We start from the raw sequence: 25,000 nt of genomic DNA, 5'->3' as shown, positions 1-25,000 counted from the left end.
CCGGTACTCCAGGGGCCTCCCTCTGGCCATCCCCCAGGCAGTTGCCTGGCCCATCCCCATCTCCTTGAGATGCCGATCAACCTGCTGCAACCACGAAGCACGTGGTCGGTCCATTAGCCTCCTCCACTCACGAGACTCCATCGCTGAGAGAATCTGGTGAGCAGGGTCAGCGTTAAAAAAACGAGCCACACGTCCATACAGCCGCAACTGATGCTCACGGACTATGCAGGTAACAAATCTCATTTGAGTCTCTCAGCAACCGTTCGTTGGACACAAAGTCCGACCAGCGATAGCCAAAGATTCTCCGAAGAGACCTGGTACCAACGGAATTAAGTCTCCGTCTCAGATCCTTGGTCAGAGCCCAAGTCTCGCATCCAAAGAGCCAGACTGGAAGCACCAAGGACCTGGAGACTCGGACTTTCGTCCTCCCGCACAGGTACCGGCAGCGCCACATTATCCAGTGAATCCAGGACTCCCCAGGCCCGACCCAGACGTCTATTGACCTCTGACTCACAGCCAGCAGAGACAAGAATATCACTGCCAAGGTGAGTGAATCTCTCCACGATCTCAACATCCTCACCACAAACAGGCAAACAAACATCCTCAGACAACGATGTTTTTTAATGCCGTGAACAACTTTTGCTACATGACGGGTGATGAAGGTTGTGGCCAAGTTTCATCAGATTTGCAGGTGTAGTTTTTGAGAAGAAAGCAAATACCTATTTTGGGGACAATTCCCGTGGAACGCCTATGGGCCTGATTTTTGTCTCCACTACCGAAGGTGAAGGAGGTCATATTTTCACCCCTTTCTGTCTGTTTGTTTGTCTGTGTGTAGGATAGTGAAAAAAGTTGTGGACGGATTCGGACGAAACTTGATGAAAGGTTGGGTGTGTGAAAAGAAGGAAATGATTCGATTTTGGTGAAGATCCGAATCCAGATCTGGATCCAATAATTTTTTGATTTTACAAGTGATTCTTCAGCATTGAGAGATGTGGCCAAAAACGACATATACAGTAGCATATTTCAAAAAATTATTGGCCCTGATATGTTACACTGGATTAAGCATTGCGTGGCAGAGGTGTGCGCTCCGAGTTCCCTTCCAGTTGAGTGTGTATTTATTTCTTCCAATATATTCATCGTTTCCATCTGGCTTTCATCTCGGGTCTCTCCATTCATGTTGTCTCGTCCCCTTTCGATAAACTATTATCTCAATCAAGGATCCCAGGTGAGGGAAGCTACGCTCTCCATGTGAATGTGATTCGCTTTAATTCAGCCATTTACGAAGCATATCGCTTCGGAGCGGCATGCCCACGTCAGCACACAAGTCGACTCAACAATATGATTTTAAGTACATGCTGTCTTTTGATTCAACCCTTCAGGAAAGCAAATTTAGGCACGGCGATTAATAAAGTTCCTGTTTTTCCTCAAAACATTGATTGTGCACAAGAATCAAATCACTCACTTGTGACCTTCTGCTGCATGCCACACCGACATCATTCTTCTCTTCCAAACCTGTTGGGCCTGCAGTGCTTCTCTATCCTCGTTCCCGATGGAACTATGATGTAGCAAGAGATAAGGTGCAGCAGTCGGGAAAGGGAGAGGGTGGCGGGAAAGGGACCAACGTTTGATAAAATATTTGTAATTTTACTCTGAATAATTACCGGCAGCAAAAGAAAATAACTTTAAAACCTTATTTATTTGTAACTCAGGGAAGGCACCGCCAACTGACACCACTGAAGTAAAATTGGTAAACGCCACTGAGTACAACATAGGATGAAATAACTGAATGAACCATGAACGCATTCTAATTAGACAATAGCAACAAATATGAATTCCACATGGAAACCAATAATTACATTTGGACTTTTCTTATAATTTCATCACAATCAAACGAAAAATCATTTCATAATCATATCTGTCCATCTCCAGCACTGTTGAAGTAAAAATCATTTGGAAAGAAACTCGATGTATTCATTTTTAAAGTCAAAGCAACAATACACAACTCACAATGTTGACGATGCTGAACTGTTGGGTACGGAGAGTGACGTGAAGGTCGACTGTGTGCTGGGGTTGTTGTGGACACTTGACCCATCCTTGCTCACTCTGGGCTCGATGTCCAGCTCTCTCCTCCCTTCCTCAAGATTGCCGACATCGCTCTTGGCTTCATCCCTGCTCACTGCCTCTCTTTCCTGGCCCTGCCCATAAACAATGCAATATTAAAAAAATTCAAGGAAGACCTTTGGTTACAAGTACAACTGCTGTCAGAATCTCAATAATAACTTCAAATGCGCTAACTATGAGCAGTTATGGTCAGGTACCACGCTGCCCCGCTTCGATACAACCCTGCTTTGCTCAAACACCTGACCCAAAACGTCCTCTTTCTCAAATCAAATTCAGAATGGGTGATCGATCACATCTATGGAGTTTAGCAATGAAGGGATAAGGTTGCTTTATCCAACATGACTGCAAAACCATGTGACCGATGATGATCAAATTTTCAACCAATATTCCCGATGCAAAGTTGTTCATATTTAGTTTAAAAATTCTCTGAATCCCCAACCTTTCGATACGAGACGTTGCAGTTGTGATGCAATACCCTAAATGCATATATTTTATTTAACAATGTCTTCATCATTCATGTGATGAGACAACCACAATGGTTTTAAGGAAAATATTTTAAAAACTATATGGGCAACCCTCCCCCCCCACCCCCGCCCCCTCCCCCCGTAGACACTATTAATGAGCACGGATTTTAATGCGGTCAAAAAGCTTTGGTACATCACAGGTGGTTAAAGTTGTTAACTTTCAAAGTCATGTGTGCAGCTTTGGAGAAGAAAGCAAATGTCTACCTTGGGTTGGTGGGGGCAGGGGTCAAAACCCTCCCGTAGACCCCTTTAATGAGTGCAGATTTTGATGCGTTGGATACACTTTGGTACACCATGGGTGAAGAATGTTGCAGTCAAGTTTCATCAAAATTGTGTTTAGTTTTGGAGGATACAACAAATACCTATTTTGTGGGGCAACCCCTCTGTTGACCCCCTAAGACCCCAAATATTTAAAATGTTGTGAACAAACTTCAGTACATCACGGTTGTTGAAGGTAGTGGTCAAGTTTCATCGGAATTGTTTTTGTAGTTTTGGGGAAGAGAGCAGACACCTTTTTTTTGGAGAGGGGGGGGGAGACCCCATTGGTCCCCTTTATGAGAGCAGATTTTGATGCGGTCAATACACCTTCGTTAGGCATCATACCATATGAAGCTTATGACCAACTTTCATCAAAATCATGTGTTTGGCTCAAGGAAAGACTGGTGTTTACGGACTCACTGACTGGCTGAGCGACTAGTCTACGGACATTGCTCAATCGCATAAGCTCACCTGATTGAAATCCAGGTGAGTGAAAAGTAATCCTTACAAGAATTCACGGACAGGTGTGTGTGTGGGTTTGTTGTGTAACTCCTCCAATTCTTGGATGATTCCATCCAGACTTGCTGCATCATAATGACCACAATTAGCGTGTAGGGGTGTTTTTATCTTTGCTGGTGATCTTGCAAGAGCGGAGGGTGGGGGGGGGTGTGGAGGTCGCCAATACTCCTTGTAAAGGTGTGTCGTGTCGCGCCGCTCAAGGTGGGAGAGAGAGAAGTCCCCACCCTTCAGAGTACAGTATTCCTGTCCCCATGTTTTCTAGTGCAGTGAGGGTTTTGAATTATAAGTAGGAGATATTATTTTGCTTCATGCACATAACCAAGGGTATTTGGATTTTTGCCGATACAGAGCTGTCAGTTGCCTACAAACCAACCAAATAAAGGTATGCACCAGGAGAACCTGTTGCATGCGTGAAACAAGATTGACCTTTGGGCGGGTACTCTGCTAGTCCTTGCAATAATTCACGGACCGGTGTTTGGTTGTTGCATGACTCCTCCTACGGTTCGAGGCTAATTACGTCCAGACTTGCGACATAGGATGAGCATGACCCCAATTAATGTGTACGGGAGTTTTTATCTTTGATGGTGGTTTTGGGAGAGGTGGGAGGGGAGGAAAATTCTCCATGTTAATATGTATCATGTGGCGACGCCTCCAGGTAGTGTGAAGGGATTACAAGTCTTCACCATTGACAGCACAGTCCAGTATTCCTTTTCCCATGGTTTTAGAGTGCAGTGAGGTGTTTTTAAATATAAGCGGTCGGTATATTTTTACTTCATGCACAAAGCCCAGGTTATATTATATTTTTGACACTGCAGAGCCTTAAGTTGCCTATACACTTCCTATACAGAGTTCTCAGTTGGATTGGGTGACCTTGACCTTTTGACCACTCAAAAAAGGTGTGTGACAAGAATATGGTGTATGTGTGGAACATCGCTTGGAGGGCGGGTACTCTGCTCGTAACTATAATTCACGGACCGGTGTGTGTCTGTGTTTGTTTGTTTGTCGCAGTATTCCTCCTGCAGGTCTGGGCCGATTCAATCCAGACTTGCTGCATCGGATCAGAATGACCCCAATTTGCATATAAGGGTGTTTCTATCTTTGCTGGTGGTCTTTGGGGAGTGGGCAGAGAAAGGGGTGGGGGAGCGAAGTTTGGGCAAAGACGCAAATTCTCTCTGTGAATGTGGAGTGTCACCGTGATAGGGTGGTACAAGTCGCTACCCTTTGCAGTACAGTATTGCTGTCCCCATGTTTTACAGTGCAGTGAGGTGTTTTGAATTTTGCAGTGAGCGGTATTTCGAAATACATTGTTTTGAATAAGGATAACAAAATAACCTACGGGCCCCGTAGAGAGCGGATCCCTTCAAGTCAAAATTGAAGGAATTTGAAAATGCAAAGGCTGTCCGCATTCTTCTTCTTCTTCTTCTTCTTCTTCTTCTTCTTCTTCTTCTGTTTGACAAAATCAGCCAAAATAACAAAATGATGATTTCAGGCGACCACAACCTTTTGACGTTAAAGCAATAGGTTTCAGTGACCCAGGATGCAAACCCCGCTCAAATTTCAAGTCAATCTGATGTAAACAGAGGATTGAGTGACCTTGACCTTTTGACCTCAAAACAATCAGCCTCTTGCATTTTATTGACGAACCAATTCAGTGACAATATGCACACCCTGTCCAAATTTCAAGTCAATCGGATGAAAATTGACGATTTTAAGCAACCTTGACCTTTTGATCAAAAAAATACAAATATAATCGGCTTCGAGCTTTTGATTGGGAACTAATTCAGTGACCCAACATGCAAATTCTTAAAATTTCAGGTCAATTGGATGCAAATTGACAATTTATGATGCTGACCTTTTGAGGTCATTATTAATTTGTCTTTTCTATCTTCTCATCATAAAGCTTTGTAGATAATTTGATGACAAAAGCTCAAATTAAAAAAAGTTAAGGCCCAGACAGACACAGACACACAGAAGTGATTGCAAAACCCCGTCTACCACTGCACGGGGGATGGGCGAATATATAAATTTATAAATAAATAAATAATAATTAATAAAAGTGTACAGTACATTATTTTCACATTGGAACTATTTTGGGAAAGCTCCCACTACAATCTCAGCTATTCTCGACTTAAAACTGGAAAATATCAAAACATTTGAGGCCTCAGTGTGAAATTTGAGAAATGATGGAACAATGACATCACAATGATCACATCTGGCAATCGGTAAACACATACAATCCCCAAACTGGTACATTACCTTATCCAGCAGCCCCACAAACCTCCCATTTGATGCCCTTTTTCCTGCAGCAACAACAAAAAATATATAATGGGAATTAAATTATGCAACAAGGGAAAACATGAATGCAAATATTTTTGTCATCAAATTACAAAAACTCAAGGGACAGAGCAAAGTCTCAATGGGGAGTTCATTTGGATTGAGGGTCATGGAGCTGCAGCTTGTGAGCAAAACAAAATGATGGGAATTGCAAGGAAAATGGATGACAGAGATTGCAAAGGTAAACACAGCACAGAGGGACATATTTAAAACAAATTGCCTTCTCTTTTCTGGAAAGCACATTCGACAAAAGACAATCTCAGTTCATCACACAAAGCCCACAACAAACATGTGTCCATTATCAGGAGAGCCAGAAAACATCATCTGTCCAACCTCAAGATTGAACTTCAAGATCCGTTTGTGAACAGGATATTTCAAAAAGTTGGACGGATTTGGACGAAATTTCGTGGAGAAGCTGGATGTGTGACAAGGAAGAATTAATTCAATTTTAGTGAAGATCCGGAACTGGGTCCAAGAATTTTTAAAGTGATTATTCACCACTGAGAGGAAGGGCCAACAAGAAGAGCACTTTTCGATGTGGCATTGCCAGACATGCCTCCACCCACATTATTACATCATTTATACAAACTTCAACAAAGTTTGATTTAAATACCTGAACCCAGATTCAAAGTAATAAATAACACGGAAGAGTACCCGTCCCAAGTGGAGGGAAAAGTTATCAAAGATATCCGTCCCCAGGGACGGGAAAAGTTGAAGCCAATCTATCAATTTAAATAATATTGTTGTGGCTCTGCAAAGCCTGCACTCCCCCCCCAAGGCAATGGCACCCAACATACAGCAGTCCTGAGACAGTTATTTCATTAGTATTAGTTTAATTAGCCCATACATTGTCTCGTGGGTAATTGGGACAAGATGCGTTGCGTAGGGCTTTTAGTTGGGTCTTCAATTCCCCTTTGCTGTTCTTTCATCCATTTTATTTCACACTCAACTTCTTCACGGATGCCCGCACGCCAGACCAGACAGGAACGCTCCAGCTCTGGTCTCATTAGCAACATGCACGCCATTTCCCCGTTTGAATTGTGCGCCATTCACAAATGGACGCCTCACAATGACGTCATAACGCTCACAATAATCACCCCAACGCCTCATAAAAATCCCCACAGAAACCTACACTCTACCTTCTCACTACAACCACTTCAGTATTCACCACAACCACCTTTATGCTCCCATGTCCTCACCACAAATGCCACAGTGCTTTCCCCACCTCACTACAACCACCGCAACCACCGGTAGCTCTCTCGACGCTCACCACCATCCTTTGAGATGCCGGGGAACAGAGGTGCCTGCGAGTCGGCACACATGTAACTCAAAGCGAAATATGTGCTGGGACTCACTCGACAACATCTGGAGAACCCTGGCACTCCGCTAAATCACAACGCTCGAAGGGAGCCAAGTGCACGTTCATGGCTGGAGAGTGCTCCCGAAAACCCGTGGACAAAGCTAATCTCGGAGGTCAGTTGCGTGGCCAGGCTGGGGGGCAAATGAAGCCATTTTTGGTTCCAGAGTCTGGTGGTGCTACTGCTCAGGTTGGCATCAGCATGCGAATGGGAATGCTCAGAAACTCCCGCAGGGCCTTTTGATCCATTTTCAGGCTCCTCCTTCGCCTAGGCTCGATAAAGATAGTGGCAGAAAGCTGATCAAAGGACTCACTCACCAAGCCTGAGGTGAGAGAACAGCGCAAATCATAAAGCAGTCATCAAGGGTGATCGCGTGCTGAGCAAGCAGGGCAGAGCGAGCAGTCATCGGCGTCACCGAGACGTTATCGGGGTAATTGCCGGGTCATCCCCAGTTCATCGGCGCTCGGCTGCATTCCGCAGCCAATGCTGATTACCCTTTCCAGACTCTTTAACACACCACTTTAAGCTACCCTCTCATACATCTCTCTCTCCCATCTACTGGCTTGTCTAATGCAGGTGCAGAAATCAAAAGAGTAACAATAACCGATATGCACCTCTTTCACACTTCCTTCAGTGCATCACACCTGCACCTCATTCACCCCCAGTTACACCTCCCATTCAAGCTCCATAGACTCCCCAGTTTTCTTCCATCCTCCCCCCTTCAAAGCGATTGGGTTGCTGAGGTCCGTCAACCGCACCAGGTACCAAGAGGTCGCCAACTCAACTGCTTCTCCTCTTTCTGAACTCTCCAGCTTCCTCAGGTGTGTGTCTGCGGGCACTTGTTTGAAAAAGTTCTGATTGCAGAAGTTTTGATCGGTTTAGCTCGCACTGTCTTCTTTTGTGAATTATAACTATTTTCTATTTCCGCACCCAGGAATCCTTGCTTTGCCCTGCTTTACATATTGTAATAAACCTTCTGTTGTGCCACATGACCTTTCCTCACCCTCGCTTGAAATAAATTGCTTATGTTATAAATGAACCCAGCCTGGCACCTGTTTCATCTTTTCCTTCTTTGGTCCAACATGGTCCATGCATTAGTTCAGGCAGGAAGTTTTCCCCACCTACGCACACTAACTGTATATTAATTGTTAATAAACTTTAAAATAAATAAGAAATTAAATTAAACTTCAATCAAGTAAAGAGAAGTTTAAAAAAAGATGAAACTATAACAAAATGGACATAGATCATCCATACACTCCGGTTGTTTCGATGGTGATTGGTTCGAATAAATAAGTTTGGCTGAGGCCGGCGTATTGATTGCGTTTCAGAACTTCCGCATCGGTGCCAGTCGCTCCAGCTGTTGCAGTTGTATTGTAACCGTGTGATTTGGCGAAAGTGTCGACACAAGTGCAATCCCAGGTTAGGCTTTTCCCATTCTTGTGGGACAATGTTCAAGCCATCCTGGCAAGTGTTCTCACCAAGGTCTACTCCAAGGGGTTCCGGGACAGATGGTATCCCTGCCCCATAAAGGGCATGTTTGACCACATCATTCATGGCCGAACGTCTAAAAGATCGACTGGCACTGAAACGGCCTGACAGACAATGGTGTCCAAGTTTATCCATCATTCTGCCGCATGGACATTTATGCCGTTCACAGACTGATGCTCCAACTCATAGTGCAACTGCAACACATAAAGACACAGGGTCAAGAAACAGAAAGGCCAAAAGATGAGCTCTGGTGACCTGATCTGCACTGTTCAACAGGCTGACAAAAGCCACTCTTGCTGCTTCAACGTCCCATGCTTTTTGGCGAAGCCGGGACAGGCCTCCGGGTTCGCAAATATCAATATGGGCTTAACTCCATGACAACACAACTGCTGTCAACAACCCCGTTCACACCAAACCGCTGACGTGGGACAGAATGGCATTGACTGGGGGGTGTGGTGGGGGGGGGGAGGGAATGCCATCAATGAGGAGATGAAGCCAGGGAAAGCAATATCAATAACCCACATTAAACCCAGACCTCCCTGCTTAACTGGGAGCAGAGCTTGCATTCAAGCAGAATGGCTGAAAACATCATTTGAGATTTTACTTACTTTCCCAACCGGTGCGGTCAAAAGCTCCTACCTGTGCACCCTTCAGTTAGGAGGGAGACACACGCAAAATATACAGGAGCTTGGGCAGCGCAAAACAATTTTTGAGCAACACAAATGCTTAGTGTACTTCAATTTGCTCCAGACAGCCTGCCACATGGATCAAGTCATTGTGCTTCTTGATAATAGCTTTGGGTGAAAGCCTGTCGTGACCTGTCGCTGGTGAAGTTTAATGTCGATTGATGAAGCGGTTAAATAGCAATAACTTTTTGTGAAGATTTTTGTTCAATCCAATATGACTGCCAGACCAGGTGACCTATTAATTATTTGTGAACACCATGGCACCCCCAAGGCTTGACGAACACGTGTGAGAAGTTTCCAATCGATCTGCCAAGCCGTTTTGGAGAAGATTTTTTAATGTATTGTTCTTCAACAACAACAACAACAAAAATCACAGCTGCCACACCATGTGACCGATGATGTTACATGAGGAAAACATTTTGTTCCTCATGAATAAGTGAACATACCTGTAAAGTTTTGCATCAATCGGTTCAGGCGTTTCAGAGAAAACTTTTTTTGAAGGTTTTTATGTTAAAAAACATGTGGCTACTGAACCACATGACTGAACATCATCCCTTTGAAGCGTACAATGAATGCAATTATTACGTCATAACGAGGCCACCCATGACATCCTATGAAAAAAAAACAAAAAACATTTCCCATGGGGGGTACTTGACATGTGCCAAGTTTCAATTTTTTCCATGGAGAAGTTTCGAAGAAAGACGTCAAAAGTTTTTCTTTTCTCCAACATGGCTGCCACATCTCATGACCAATGATGTCATCTATATATTTCTAAAACTCTCATCATGTATGTATGCATGTATGTATATATGTATGTATGCATGTATGTATATATGTATGTATGCATGTATGTACATATGTATGTATGCATGTATGTACATATGTATGTATGCATGTATGTACATATGTATGTATGCATGTATGTACATATGTATGTATGCATGTATGTACATATGTATGTATGCATGTATGTACATATGTATGTATGCATGTATGTACATATGTATGTATGCATGTATGTATGTATGTATGTATGTATGCATATATGTATGTATGCATGTATGTATATATGTATGTATATATGTATGTATGCATGTATGTATGTATGTATGCATGCATGTATGCATATATGTTTGTATGTATGTATATATGTATGTATATATGTATGTATATATGTATGCATGTATGTATGCATGTATGAATGTATGCATGTTTGCATGTATGCATGTATGTATATATGTATGCAAGTATGCATGCATGTATGCATGTAAGTATGTATGGATGCATGTATGTATGTATGTATGTATGTATGCATGTTCCCAAAATGCAGCCAAAACGGTACACGATAGCGCAAGAATTCTCGGCCCGCATTACTCACCATTCTCCTGCGATGTGCAGTATCAAGTTTCGTTCAAATCGGGCAACGAAAAAAATATTTAAAAAATCAATTCCCGAATCAGTCAAGTACTCTTTGCAATTATTTGATCAATGCAAACAACCTTAGCGGTATCGTTCGCTGGAGCTATCTTTTATTTGAAATGATTTTTTTTTATCAACCGCTGTCACAACGGGAACCCGCGTTCACGGGTCGTCTCATAATAATCAATAGAACATTCCCCATGAGTCGTGGCACCTCTGGTGAAAATTTTGTATCAATCAGATGAGCAGTTGCAGAGAAAACAGAGAAAATTAGCTTGGACAGACCACGTATGGATGTACCTAAGTACGGACGGCCGAACAACCCGAAAACATAATGCTCCGGCGACTTCTTCAGCGAAGGAAAGAAAAACGATGCATAGCAGTACATCTCGAAAAGTTGTGGATGTATTCAGAGAGAAATTTGTGAACAGGTTGGGTGTGTGACAAGGAATAATTGATTGGATTTTGGTGAAGATCTGAATTTGGATCCAGAAACGATAATTTTTCAGTGATTCTTCACCCTTAAGAAATGGGGTCAAACACGATGTATCCCACAATATCTCAAAAAAAAAAAATTGTGGCCGAGTTTTGACAAAAAGAGTTGGATGAGTTGGTTAAGTGATAAGAACAAGCCGATGAGATGTTGGTTAAGGTCTGGATCCAGATGCGGCCGATCATTGGTGTACAAAATGTAACTGATTTAGCATGGCGGAGGTATGCACTCTCCCGAGTGCCATTCTGGTTTTGTCTGTCTCTGTAGCATGGTCTCCCTTTTACCCTTCCCTCTCTTCACATGGCACCAAGGCAGACAACGCTCGTGAGAAGACCGATTGCCTCAACTCCGTGTTTGCTTCCAAATATTGTTTCCCGAAAACCTCGCTCTCTGTACCCACCCGACCCAGTTGCACTAAACAGCTCCTGCACTCTGTGCCTTTTGCACCTGTGCAGTTGGAGAGGATTCTGGCAAGCCTCGACTCGGATTCTGCAAGTGGACCGGACGGCATCAGCTCACGTCTTGGAACCCTGCTCTGCCGCTGCCCCGACTCTCCCAACAATGGATGGATCGCCTGTGTCAGACATGAGATCAGGGCCGTCTCTCCAGACATATCTGGTGCTTTCAATTTAGTCTGGCAACCAGCCTTACTCCACAAAGTCTCTGCCTTTGGCATATCCAAGGCCATCACCACTCTTTGGTTTTTATACCCTCATCGCCAACGTGTGGCTCTCTGGAACCTTCTCATCTCCCTTTCCCATTAAAGCTGGAGTCCCGCAAGGCAGTGTTCTGGGCCAAGACATATTCCTTATTTTCATCAACGATCTCTCTGAATAGAAAAATCCCCTTTATCTTTTTGTTCACAAATCCAACCTCTGCCATAGCACCCCTCATCCTATCCACCGACAAGGCCTTCATCCGCAGCTTGATGGAATGCTGCTCTCGCCTCTGGGATGGTGGCTCTGCCTCACATCATTGCTCAGTTCGACGTCGTGGAAACCAAGACATTGAAGATCATTGCAATCTCCCACGATGAAGTTGAGTCTCTTTCCTAAAACTCTCCCATCACAGACAGGTCAGTAATTTCTGTCTTCCACCACGAGCACCCTCTGTTTCTTGTTCCTTCTGTGCTTTGTGTCCCCCCCCCCCCCCGCCCAGGATTCTGCAGGGCACATATGGTCAATAATCAACTCCCTTTCTGGTGAAACTCATAAAATAGAAAAATGACAACTCACCTCCACTCATACGTTCCTCTTTTCCCCCCACTTGTGGAACTAACTTCCACATTCTCTTCAATCACTTTATTCCGTCCAAGCCTTCAAGAAAACTGTTCCACATCATCTCCGATCATTCTCCATCCAAAACCATGATCTTTTCCACTCCCATCAATCCACTCTCACACCACCTTCCAAATTTCCTGTTCTTGAGAGTTTGCGACTGTATCCATCTAGCTCACCCCATGCATCTCCCTTACTCCTCATCCCTCCCCACACCAATTACTTTTCCAAGTCTGCCTATATGTTGTCCTTCAAATTTGGTGTTCATGTTTCCTCCCTCTCTCTCCCATGTAATTTGTTCTGTTGCATCCTGTTCCATTCTTCCATGAGCCTAAACTCTCTGTCCAAAGAAATATGCATACATAAGGAGGACAACTCGGTAAAATCAGGTGGATGTTTCAATGATGGGGAAACAAATTAATGATAGCAAGAAGAGGGCTTGGACCAAGGGAAACAAAGTGAGAAGGGTAGATCGCAGGGCTCACTCAATGCTGTAGCATAGCCACATTACAAGTGTTGCTTTCTGCAATGAGATCAAAATGCATCAGAAAATTCTGGATGATTCAGAAGTAAGAAGTCGTATGCCAGTGCAGTGTGTGAACTAAATGAAATACGAAATGTATTCCGTGATACATTTCGACGGGAATATTGGGAAAATTGTTTTTTTTATTTTTCATTTCACAAATCTACACTCAAATGTAAAACCGACAAATCCCATCACATCCATAAATGATGAATCCAAGGTCGTGTTTGACAATCTCGTGTTGCAAGGAAGGGGGTGCTCCTGTTGAAGTCATGCATTACTTCATATATTTCAACAGAAGTGTCGTCCAACGACTCCTGCCTTGTGGATTACAGTCAAGACTTCCTCCGCTCCTCAACACCCAATCACCTCACCCCACTGTTTAACCCAACCAGATGTCCGCATTCAAACAAAATAAAACAAGTTTTCTATCCAAGAATGAGTCTGTTTGGACACTTATAAGGAGCCAAGAAAGAAAGAAATGCCTGTGCCATTTTTTGCAAAATTTGCTGTATCACATAATGACGTGCCACAGTTGGATGATCATGAGTCGGTTTAAATAAAACACTCAAACTCAGGTCAACATAAACCGAACTTGATCAGGTGACAATGTGTGGTTCATAAAATAATATGATAATGCGACAAGCGTACCAGGTAACTGAATTTAATTAAATGGCCTCGGCTGTTTCTTCTGGTGCTTTCACGTGTTTAACTGTGGCGAGAGGATGTAAATACTGCACTGTGTCAAAGACAAGGAACTCTCAGACCACATGGCCTAAGCTCAACTTATTTTCACAAAATCACACAACAGGAAGCAAAAATACTCAACACACAACAATATCATTAATAACAGAGAACAACCATAAATACAAATCGCGTTTAATCACCGAGATTAATCGTAAGCCCCTGGAGTATTAACAACATCATGAGACTGAAACGACACTTTTTTTATAAATCCTTGCAAAAATGCCATCGGCTCAGAAAATTTTACAGAAAATTAAGGAATGGGTACATGCTTCAGCAAACCTGAAGAATTCAGAAAGAAAAATGCTAAAATACTTCCCTGTTATCTTAATGTACACCTCAGAAACAACACAGAACTGGGTAATCAAGAAACAATGCACTCGAGCAAGTATGGCAACCTCTTGTTCTTGTGAAACTTACGTGAGCATCCAGCGTTGCGTTGGGTCACCAGTGGCACCTCATCTTCTTCCACGAAAGCCTTCAAACTTCCGCTTCTCGTTGGGGATGGAAGCTCAGATTGTAATTCCTGTGGTCGGGAATGAGAAGACGTTTAGAATACTTGAGGCCCTTTTTGTTGAAACACTTTGACCCAGAACTTCGTTTTTCAAGCTTAAGTGCTTCATAAGACATACAATCACACAAAAAAAAACAATTCCAATGTTACCATCGTAACTTCTTTCTCATCTTTCTCTTTAAGTTCGTAAAAATCCAATGTATTTTGGATCTTCATGTCATCCTCAAGAGAAACAAACCTCACCTGTCTGTCCTCTCACTCCCCCCACCCACCCCCCTCCTCTCTGTCCTCTCTCCCAACCCTTCCACCTCTGTCCCTATCTCCGCCTCTATCCTTCCCCTTCCTCAAATCTCCCACCCCACCCCCTCCACCTTATCCCCACCCCCCCTCCCCTTCTCTGCAAAGGGGACTGTTCAGGACTGACAGTTTTGTCTTGAATTTAAAACATCTTCCCCAGAGTGTAACATGTATGAATCGGATTCAGAGTGAGCCGCACGGAGGAGTGCAAAGGTCGCCACATTTGTGAGCATGCATGCATGCAGGCCTTTGCTCGGTAGATAGCATAGATTTTAAATGCTACCATCCGGTTTTACATAGAAACCGGTTGTTAAAAGAAAATGTTGCTGTTTGGATGGATTTTCGTGCCCTTCTCCTCCCCTCATGCTGCCTTACATCCCCCCCTCTCCTCACACTGACCTTTCATTCCCCTCATGCTACCTTCCCATTACGCCACTTCACCTTTTATTTTTTTGGAAAGAATATCGAGGTTCGGATGAGAGCTAACACACATTACGTACAACAAGAGGAGCAGGAGACAAGAGGGGCAGGAAAGGGTAGCACAAAACAGTGGGGAACAGAGACATGAGGAGATCTTTGGAAGGGTGAGGGAGAGGGTGGGGTGGGGGTACATAGGGTAAACAAGATGGACACTGCAAGAACTTTCAGGAAGGAAAGCAGGGAATTTGAAGGAGGTGGGTTTGGGGTGGATTAACGGGGGTAGAAAAGATTGTGGTTTTGAATGAGAGAAGATAAGACGTGGTGGCGAACAGCTATTTTGAAGACCTGGAGGGAAGAGTGTGATTGAAGATAGTGTGGGAGTTTATTCCAAAGGTGGGAAAAAACAGAGGAATGAAAGAGTGAAGGTGAACAGCGATTCTTAATTTTGGTAGTGTTATCACAAGGGGGTTGCTGATGGACCTTGAGCGCCCTACAGAAATATGGGGGGGAGGGGTGGAGGGCCATATTGCAGAAAGAGTGGGGGGGCAAGGCTGGAGGGGAGAAGGTAGAAGACAGAAAGACCACCAACCTGTCTGCGGTGAGAGACGCAAAGATTCAGCCTCATCTCAGGAGATACCAGTGATACTAAATTCCTTGGTTTCCACAGCGTGAAGCTGAGAAAGGTGAGAGGTGGGAACACCAGGCCAGAAGGGAGAGCAGGACTCCATCAGGCTGTGGATGAAAGCTTTGGATGTGGTCAGGAGCTCAGATGTGTCAGGGAAGGACTTTGCACGACGGAGGATTCCCAGTTGGTGATTGGCTTTGGAGGCCAGCTGGGAAATGTGGCTTTCCCAGGAAAGATCATGGCAGATAGTGAGACCCAGAAGCATGAATGAAAAGACTTCTCCAAAAGGATTGTTGAAAAAGTAGATGGGGGGGGGGTGGGGGGGTTCCAGACCGTCCTTTCGGAGAGACATAGCGAGTGTGAGATTTGTCAGAAATTGAAGACATGTTCCAAGTGTTGGAACAGCTTGTAATTTTATCCAGATCTGCAGAGAGTCAAGAGGCTGCTGCTTGCCGATCTGAGTGATGACAGATGGTGCAGCAGAGGGTGGAGTCATCAGCAAAGAGATAAAGAGGATTTTCCAGTCGGAGAGATCATTGATAAAAACCACAGAAAGCACAGGGCCCAGAACGCTGCCTTGAGGAACTCCAGCTTGGCAGGAAGAGAGGATGAGAACTCCATGAAGGGCCACACGTTGGCTGCAACAGAAGAGGAAGTCTGTGAGACATGAGTGGAGATGGCCTTGAATACCAGAGGAAGAGAGTTTAGTGAGCAGGGCAGGGTGCCAGACCAGATCGAAAGTACGCAATAGGTCTCAGGAAATGGCTCGGCTTTCAAATCTGGCACTGAAGATCTCCCTCCCTTGTTGGGAGAGCAGAAGCAGCATATCCAGGGTAGAGTCACCTGGTCTGAATCCAAATTGATTTTCAGAAATCAAGCCATTGGAGAAGAGGAAGGATTTAATGTCTGAAGCGATAATGGATTCCATAACCTTGCTGATGATTGGGAGAAGGCTGATTGGTCTTTCGTTGCAGGGATGTCTTTTTTGAGAGAGTGAGCAAGAACAGCAGAGAAGGTTTTTAGGACATGTGGGCTGAAGCAGTCTGGATCGGTCAGCAAGCTCTCCACTCTGTTAGGAGAAAAGGAGTCCAAGAACAGCTGGGTGGAACTGGGTAAGGTGGGTACAAAAAGCGATGAGTTTGGAACACAAGTTTAATAAGCAAACACAGAGTTTCGGCATTCAGCCTCTTCATGTGAAGTGTCAGCTGTGCAGCCATTTGAGGAAAGGATGAGGATGGAGGGGGAACTTCCACCAGAAACAGACTTAAGGCCCAGTCACACCTTGACGTTTTAGCCAACGTATGCCGATTTTGGAAAAATTTTTCTAAAAAGCTGGCACACTTTGAATACGTTATGGGTAAGTCTTGATAACATTGAGAGCACACTGAAAAATACTGCCATACGTCGTTGTACGCTGGCTTTAAACGTTGTACTTTTCGGTTGTCCTCAAATTTTTGCATGCTTGAAATTTCACGATGTATGCCGGCGTGTGACTCACACGTTCCGCTACGCTGGCCACAAGTTGTATGCACGGTCTGCGATCGTTGACAGACGTCAACACATGCTACTTGTAAGTTAATCATAAGTTGAGACACGCCGAGGTAATGTTTAGCGTACCCGAAACTTATTTCTAACGTATGATTAACGTGTTGTTGGCACGTTACGCGATCGTTACCACACGTCGACAGACATTACTTTTAAGTTACTCATAGGCTGAAAGATGTCGGTATAATGGATCGTCCTTGCGTCAGCGTCCACGGCCGCGGCCAGGACACTTATTTGCAGCATTCTTCAAACTTTTCTTCGGCATGACGAGGATGTTCACACTTCGATGTCTAGCTTGGCTATGATTCCAATTGTCCATCGGCAGCGTCTATTTAAAATAGTCGAGTTTGAGCGATTTAACACGTTCAGAAGAAACGCTTCAAATTTCCAAACCCCAGCGTCAAAAAACAAAGGCGAGTGACAGCAATTTAAATCGTTCATTGTAAACAATGAAAATAGCTGAGTGGTACCGTTTAAAAGTCGTTGAGTGTAAAAAAAAATCCAATTGTTGAGCGCAAGCATCTACTTTCAATAGTGGAGATGCAGCCATTTAAATCGTTAAGTGGCAGCCTATGAATAGCAAACCCCACGTCACCGGCAAAGATAAACTGCTGCACGATATGGATAAGTTAGGCTATCGTTGGGCATAGTTTGTGAACGCTGGCTACACGATAATTATTCATTGGTATACCGTATCTATAAGTTATCGAAGCGCTCTATGCACATTATTAGTTCATTGTGCATTTGTCCAACCCGTTATGAATAGACCTAAATCGTAAAAACAAGCCAAAGCTCATTGTTGAAAAAGCCCCATAAAAAAATTAGCCGCGAAGAACTTCAAACAATGGTTCAAAGATGTCTCCTACCCGTGGACACGCGGACGCAAGGAGGATCCATCATAACCCACACCCTCCCCTTCACACTCACCTACTACTGCCAACATGAACAAACTACTACTAATACTAATACTGATACTGATACTGTTACTGTTACTGCTGACATGGACATCGACTCGAAAACATTGTTGGGTTCCCCTTTTATGAGCAGCATTTTTATATACCAATTCCCAAAATCACTGGGAACACGTCTTTATATGGCAGTTGTAAGTTAGAAACACGTTCATTTATTTTTTTTTGTCGACCGGAAGACGTCATTGAAATACGTCTAAATACGTCAATGTGTGTTGGGACTACGTAAAGAATTGGTTCAAAGCACGTCAAACATAAGTTAGAAATAAGTTTCGCGTAAAAAAGACATTACCGCGACGTGTTTCGACTTATGAGTAGCTTATAAGTAGCCTTTGTGGACGTGTGTAAGCGTCCGCATATCGTGTGTACAACTTATCCCCATCGCATGCGGAACGTGTGCAGAGATGCCAACTTTTGGAAATCAGAATTAGGGAGGATTTTTAACCGACACCAAATAATGTGCGCGAAGCGCACATCTCGAGCGCGGAGCGCTCGACCCTTGCGGCGGGGTCCAGGGCCCGCCTTAGGGCCCTGGAAGCTCTGGGGTTCTAGACGCTCTCTAGTGCCCTCTGAGCCCTATTTTGGAGCATTTAACATGTTAAGAATTCCCACTTTTTGAACAAAAAAAGGGGAAAATTGTGCACTTTTTAATGTTACATGTATGTTAATATTAGTAAGTTAGGGGACAATCAAAGATTAACAAAAAGCACAAAAGAAGCAATATTTTTCTTACCTTACTGGCTGGTACTACTGCTGCTTGCTTTTTCCATGGCAGCTTTGCTGAGTGACAGCTGTGTGGCTCTTTTAGCCCTTCTGATTGTGTCTTTGCTGTATTCTCTCTGGTAGCAAGGGGTGCTATGAGCTAGTTTTTCAATTAAGAGAGCTTCCAGGGTTTTGACACTCAAATTGGGACGAAATTCAGTACGATTCTTCCGTACAAGACTGAGTGCCCGCTCACATGATGCGTTCGAATGAGGAATGACCAAGATTCCCTTCATCACTTTGCTCAAATTAGGATACTTCTTGGCACCAGTGCAGGGATCTGTGAGCTGTGAAATCCGATGCCACTGCTCATCCACTCTCACTGTCTCAGTAGCAATTGTAGCTATGGAGGCGTCTGCCTGGTAGTGAGCGAATTCACTCTCAAGACTGTCTATGTCAGTATCACCGCCACTGAACAGACAGGGGAATTTCTTGATGAAAAACTCCACACAGTCAAACCCCACTTCTTGGTGTAGCTTAACATCCAGCACCTGAGCATGCTTGGCTAATTCATCATCTAGCGGCCAGGTTTTGAAGATGTAATTGCAGGCTTTCACATAATATGAGCGAACTGCACTGAAGAAACCTTGGATGTCTGACTCACTCAGAGTGAAGGTGGATTTCTTGAGACTCCTTTGTTCCCTTATATACAGTTTGGCATCGTTCCCAATCATGAGGTCCTCATCATTCTTCTGATGATTTCTGTCAGAGAAGGGTAAATTTACCAGAGGAACCGATGACACCGATGGTTTCAAAAACCGTACGAAGATATCTTTCAGAAGACCATTCAATTCTCCGTGCAGGAGATGAATACAGGGTTCGTCTCTTTGGAGCAGAAGATTCCCCTTCTCAAAAAGCTTGTTAGCATATCGAAGGAAGAAACAATGGAGTTTTGTTTGTGGAGACAAGAACATCCTGTTGACACGTTTTTCTCTAGATTCCTGCACAGTGTTTGAGGAAGATGCGCTTTAGTTGTAGAACTCGTAGTACACTTAGCCGCAGGGCGATCACACTTGCGTTTACTGCCAGCAGAAGAGGTCAGACTCGTAGTACCAGATCCAATTTTACGTTTGAGGAGAGAGCTTGAGGTAGGTGCAGCCAAGGAAGAAGACCTCTGATTCGAAGGTTTTGCTGAGCTTCTATCAAGTGATTTGGCAAAAGCAGAACTTAACTTGGGTCCTTCTTTGCCTGTAGATGGGACTATCACAGTCTTTCTCGACTCTGAAGGGATCTGCTTTGTAGATGAACGTGATGAAGGGCCGGTGATGCTACCTGCTCTCAGCATTGGTTTTGGTGCTGTCCCTGCTGTCTTCTTCGCAGCAGATACTGCAGTGGTAGTGGTGAATGCTGCTCCACTAGTGCTTGATCCTGCAGTGCCAGTACTGGCAGTAGATACAGTGCCGTCCTTCTTGCTCGTTGTTAGAGTCTTGGCTACAGTTGGTTGCATTTTTCTTCGTACTTCTTCTTTGAAGAAGAGGCGAAGTGGCTCCCACTGTTCAATCAGCCTGTCTAGGCACTGACCAAGGGACAGCCACCTTGTTGCGACATGCTTCAGAATCTTGTGTGTCGGGGCATCACAGAGTTCTTGCAGTGCTTTCACTCCTTTGACGCGTTTACTACTTTTGTCCAAGTAGTAGTAAATATCGATGAGAAAGTCATCTAATTCAATGGGTAAGGCCTGAGCCGCCTTCTTGGCCGTATTGTGCATCATATGGCAAGGGCATCCCATGATGTAGCACTCTGGATTTTGTTTGTGGATATAAGCAGCGACTCCTTTGTGCTTGCCCACCATGACAGAGGCATTATCAGCACAAAAGGAAACACAATTTCCCCACGGAATTTTCCTGTCACTGGACTCATGATCAAGCAGTTTGAAAATGTTTTCTCCAGTGGAATCTTGTTTGCACGCAGGCAAACTTAGCAAACCTTGCTTCACAATCCCAGCACTGTTGTCATAGTACGAAATCAGGACAGGATATAGCTGGGCCTCACCACTGTCATTGCTACCGTCTGTAGCTAGGCTAAATGGAGCTCGTCTAGCAATATCGGCAATAGATGAAGCAGTAACATTTGACAACTCACCAATTATTGCTGAAGTTTTTGTTCTTGCACATCCATACTTTGAAGCAACTTTTGAATCTGGAAACATCTTTTGAAATAGAGGTCCAGCATGATCTGAGACTGATATGGGCAAGTTATGTTCCACAATAAATCCACTAAAGAGAAGTTCCGCTCAGGTAACATCCTCTTCCTCGCTTGTCCCTTGTTTGGTGAAATAATTCAGAAGTGTACCGGTACTCGTGCTCGAAGATCTCTCCTTTGCAATGTCTGTGTGCCGTTTGCTTCCAACGTGCTTCCGAATATCATCGCGACCTCCGTGTTCAACTGAAATATCAACGCTGCATACTGTACAATACGCATGATGAATTCCTCTTTCAGACTTTCGAATACACGGGTATTGGAGACTGTATTCGGTCTTGTACTTCTGAGACCATTTCTTGGTCTTCGTAAGCTTCTTTTCTGCCATTTCGTAATCAACATCGAGGGCTTGAAGCATCGGTAACTTCGAAGTCGATGTTCCACAGCTGCAGCGCGACTCGTAGAACTCTAGCGGCTGTTAAACACCGCACGGTGGTCGCGACCGCCGGGCTGGTACGGGGCCCAGCTGCATGCAGTGAGCGTATCGCATGCATATACACTGTGCATACATACCGCATGCACTGTATTGCACACATACCGCATGCACTAAATCTCAGTGCATGATCGCATAAGCGAGATCCAGACCCAATGTTTCGCTGCTCCTCATTTGAATTTGCAATTTTTTACGTACAATTTGGTAGCAGCGAACGTTATGGAGTTACCACATGCTATACGTAGCAGACGATGCTTTTCATTCAATTCTCATACTAGTACATTCTGATTAGTGAACAGTGCAAAATATCAAAATTTCGGGAGGATAAGGATAGTGATCGTAAGGGCGGGAATTTGGGTGAATTTTCGGAAGCCTCCCGATGAAATCGGGAGGGTTGGCATCTGTGCGTGTGTCATACGCCAAGTACGTCGTAAAATTTTGAACATGTTTAAAATTTCTTGACGTACTCTACTTACTACGACGTATGATAGCGTACTTTAGCATTCTACTCACGTATACCAAACTTACTCATTCCGTATTTGACGTGCCCCAACGTTTTAGACACATTTTTCTTGGGTCGGCATACGCTGGCAAGATCGCCAAGGTGTGACTGCGATGTTGACACTTCCATTTCTACGGCAGTTCTGATTCGAATCATGCGTCAGCCTTTTATTAGGCTACGTCACGACATCGTCGGCAATGCATGCAACGCGCTATGCCTAAGTTAGACTATCGTTGGGCATAGGTTGTGTAGGCCGACAACAGGTTCAGCATTCGTTGGTATAAGTTATCTATAACACAACGAAACGTTCTGTGTCCATTACTAATGCGTTATACATAAGACCAAGTCGCTATGAATACGTCCGAATCTTTAAAAAAAAAAAACATCAAAAGTTCAACGTAAGCCAGCGTTTTACGTAAATTTTAATACGTTGCCATCGCTCGCTAAAATGTCAAGGTGTGACTGGGCCTTTAACTCGACACCACCAGGATTTCGGGGAGGGAGCCAGGTTTGAGAGTTCAGACTTGAGATTCGAAAAATGTTGTTCCTTGGCTCTTCTGAGGGGAGACACGAACTTGTTACCAGCTTTGTGGAAGGAACTGAAATTCCCTTCAATTGTATTTGCCTTACATGAGGTGAAGGCAAGTTGTTTTAAGACAAATGCCTGGCCACAAGCTTCATTGGACCATGGGTGGGAGGAAGGGTACGACAACTGAAGACGACATGGGATAAAACTGTGCATGACACAGCAAATATATTTGAAAGAATTCCTTGGACGAGTTGATGTCGGAGAAAGTAAAGATGGAAGTCCAGTCTCGAAGTTTGATGGCTGGCTGCATGAAGTCCCTGCTAGTCTCTAAATGAGTGAAATGCCAGACTCAATGGCGCTGATGTGGTTCTCTAATAACAGCCAGAGAGATGTCTACTTTGAGAAGCGTACAGTCAGACGAACAACTTGGAGCGAAGGAAGAACAGCAGATATTTTCAGGGAAATTGGTCAAAATCAGATCCAGAAGAGATGGAGTACTGTTGGTTGAGATTCGGGTCAGGAAGTTGACAGATTGCGTCAGTCCCAATGAGTCACAAAAGTCTTTTGCTGAAGTGCCATGGCAGGTGAGGGATGTACACACCCAGCCAACTGGCATGTTGACAATTGAAGTCACCAAATATGAGGAAGAAAGAGTTGGGATGAGAGGATGAAAGTTGGTCCATGTTTTTGGCGAGCAAGGTGTAAATAGTGTGATCACCGTTTTGTGGATGGTACAACACACATGTAAACATGAGGTGGGAGGGGAGGGGAAGTCGTAGACAATGGTGTTCCTGGGGGTGTGGGTGAGTGACAGCAGTGGATGGAGAGTGAGGAATAGAGTTTTTGATGAAGAGAGCAACTGCGTGGCAAAAATATATGTGTATGTATATATTTGTGTGTGTGTGTGGATGAACGTATGGATGTATGTATGTATGTCAACATCTATATGTATGTCTTTGTCTATATCTCTATCTATATCTATATGTATGCCTTTGTCTTTATGTCTGTCTAAATCTACATCGATATGTATGTCTCTGTCTGTCTATATATTTATGTATGTCTATGTCTAGATCTATATGCATGTCTATGTCTCGATCTTTATTTATGTCAATGTGCAGGCGGTGTCCACATCCGGGCAGTGTTCGCCTGCTAACTTGTATGGACAGGAGTTTGTCTCTGGGCCATATTTATCGTATGAGCGGTAGAAAATGGATTTCAGACATCATTTTGTTTCCATCCTCACTGTTATTCTATGCAGAATTATTTTGATGAATTGGTATGAATCGTAATTAACGCTTCACCGCACGTCTGCATTCCCTTCCTCTCACTGTCTTCCCTTCCCCACCACTCCTCTCTCCTTTCCCCACCTCTACATTCTCCACGCTCTCTCTCCTCCATCTCTTTTTCTCCCTCCCCCTTGAGTATTCCTGTCGGTGAAGCGACGGGTGGTATTGTTGTATATGTATATATATATATATACATGTATATATACGTATATATATATATATACGTATATATATGTATATATACGTATATATATATATATGTATATATATATATATGTGTATATATATATATATATATATATATGTATATATGTATATATATATGTATATATGTATATATATATATATATATATATATATGTATATATATATGTGTATATATATATGTGTATATATATATATATATATATGTATATATATATGTATATATATATATGTATATATGTATATATATATATATATATATATATATATATATATATATATATATATGTATATATATATATATATATATATATATATATATATATATATATATATATATACATATACATACACATATACACATATACATACACATATATATATATACATATACATATACATACACACATATACATATACATACACATATACAGTCAAAGCTCGTTACTATGCCACCCGTCGGGACCGAGCAAAAGTGGCATAGTAGCGAGAGTGGCATAGTAACGAGATTTTGTAAAAACGGCCTTATTTTCTCAAGTTACCCATCTGTAGTTAATCTTTAGACAAAATTTATTCCAGCAAGTAAAAGGCACGACTGTTGTATAAGCTAAGCGAACGGAGAACATACACACACTAACAGAGTTCACACACTAACATATGGCATGGCGAGAAATTCACGACACACAAAGCTTTCAAGAATCGTCGGCTGGCGCATCTTCTTTCGGCGGATCTCGTGCATCTCGTTGTCTAGCCGATCGCACGCTTGCATCACACCGGGCTTCCCGCTTCTCTGCTGCATGAACTTCCGGACGGTGCTACAAGCGCGCTGGGCTTCCTCGAACGGAACGATTTCCTCCTCGACAGTTACCTCATCATCTTCGCTTTCCACCGGCTCCTCACTGCACAGAATCTCCTCCGCAATCTCCTCCAGCGTGAAATACCCGCCAGTCGCGAGGCGCTCGTCGGCTTCGA

The 25,000-nt window shown here is 43.6% G+C and overlaps 1 protein-coding gene across 1 annotated transcript in view; it reads right to left on the bottom strand.

The window, feature by feature from the left end:
* The window catches only part of LOC147034164 (uncharacterized), a 266,468-nt gene that overhangs the window by 9,036 nt on the left and 232,432 nt on the right, over window positions 1-25,000 (bottom strand). The window contains exons 32-35 of the mRNA XM_085850149.1: window positions 14,165-14,270; window positions 5,679-5,722; window positions 2,008-2,195; window positions 1,463-1,555 (exon numbers count right to left, since the gene is read on the bottom strand). Of these exons, the coding sequence (XP_085706275.1) occupies window positions 1,463-1,555; window positions 2,008-2,195; window positions 5,679-5,722; window positions 14,165-14,270 (431 nt within the window). The remainder of the gene's footprint in view (window positions 1-1,462; window positions 1,556-2,007; window positions 2,196-5,678; window positions 5,723-14,164; window positions 14,271-25,000) is intronic.

The sequence above is a fragment of the Eptatretus burgeri genome, chromosome 1, assembly GCF_056783735.1.
Source record: "Eptatretus burgeri isolate ZD-2024b chromosome 1, Ebu_testis_v1, whole genome shotgun sequence".
Lineage (NCBI taxonomy): Eukaryota > Metazoa > Chordata > Myxini > Myxiniformes > Myxinidae > Eptatretus > Eptatretus burgeri.
This window is presented reverse-complemented; position numbering and strand designations above follow the sequence as displayed.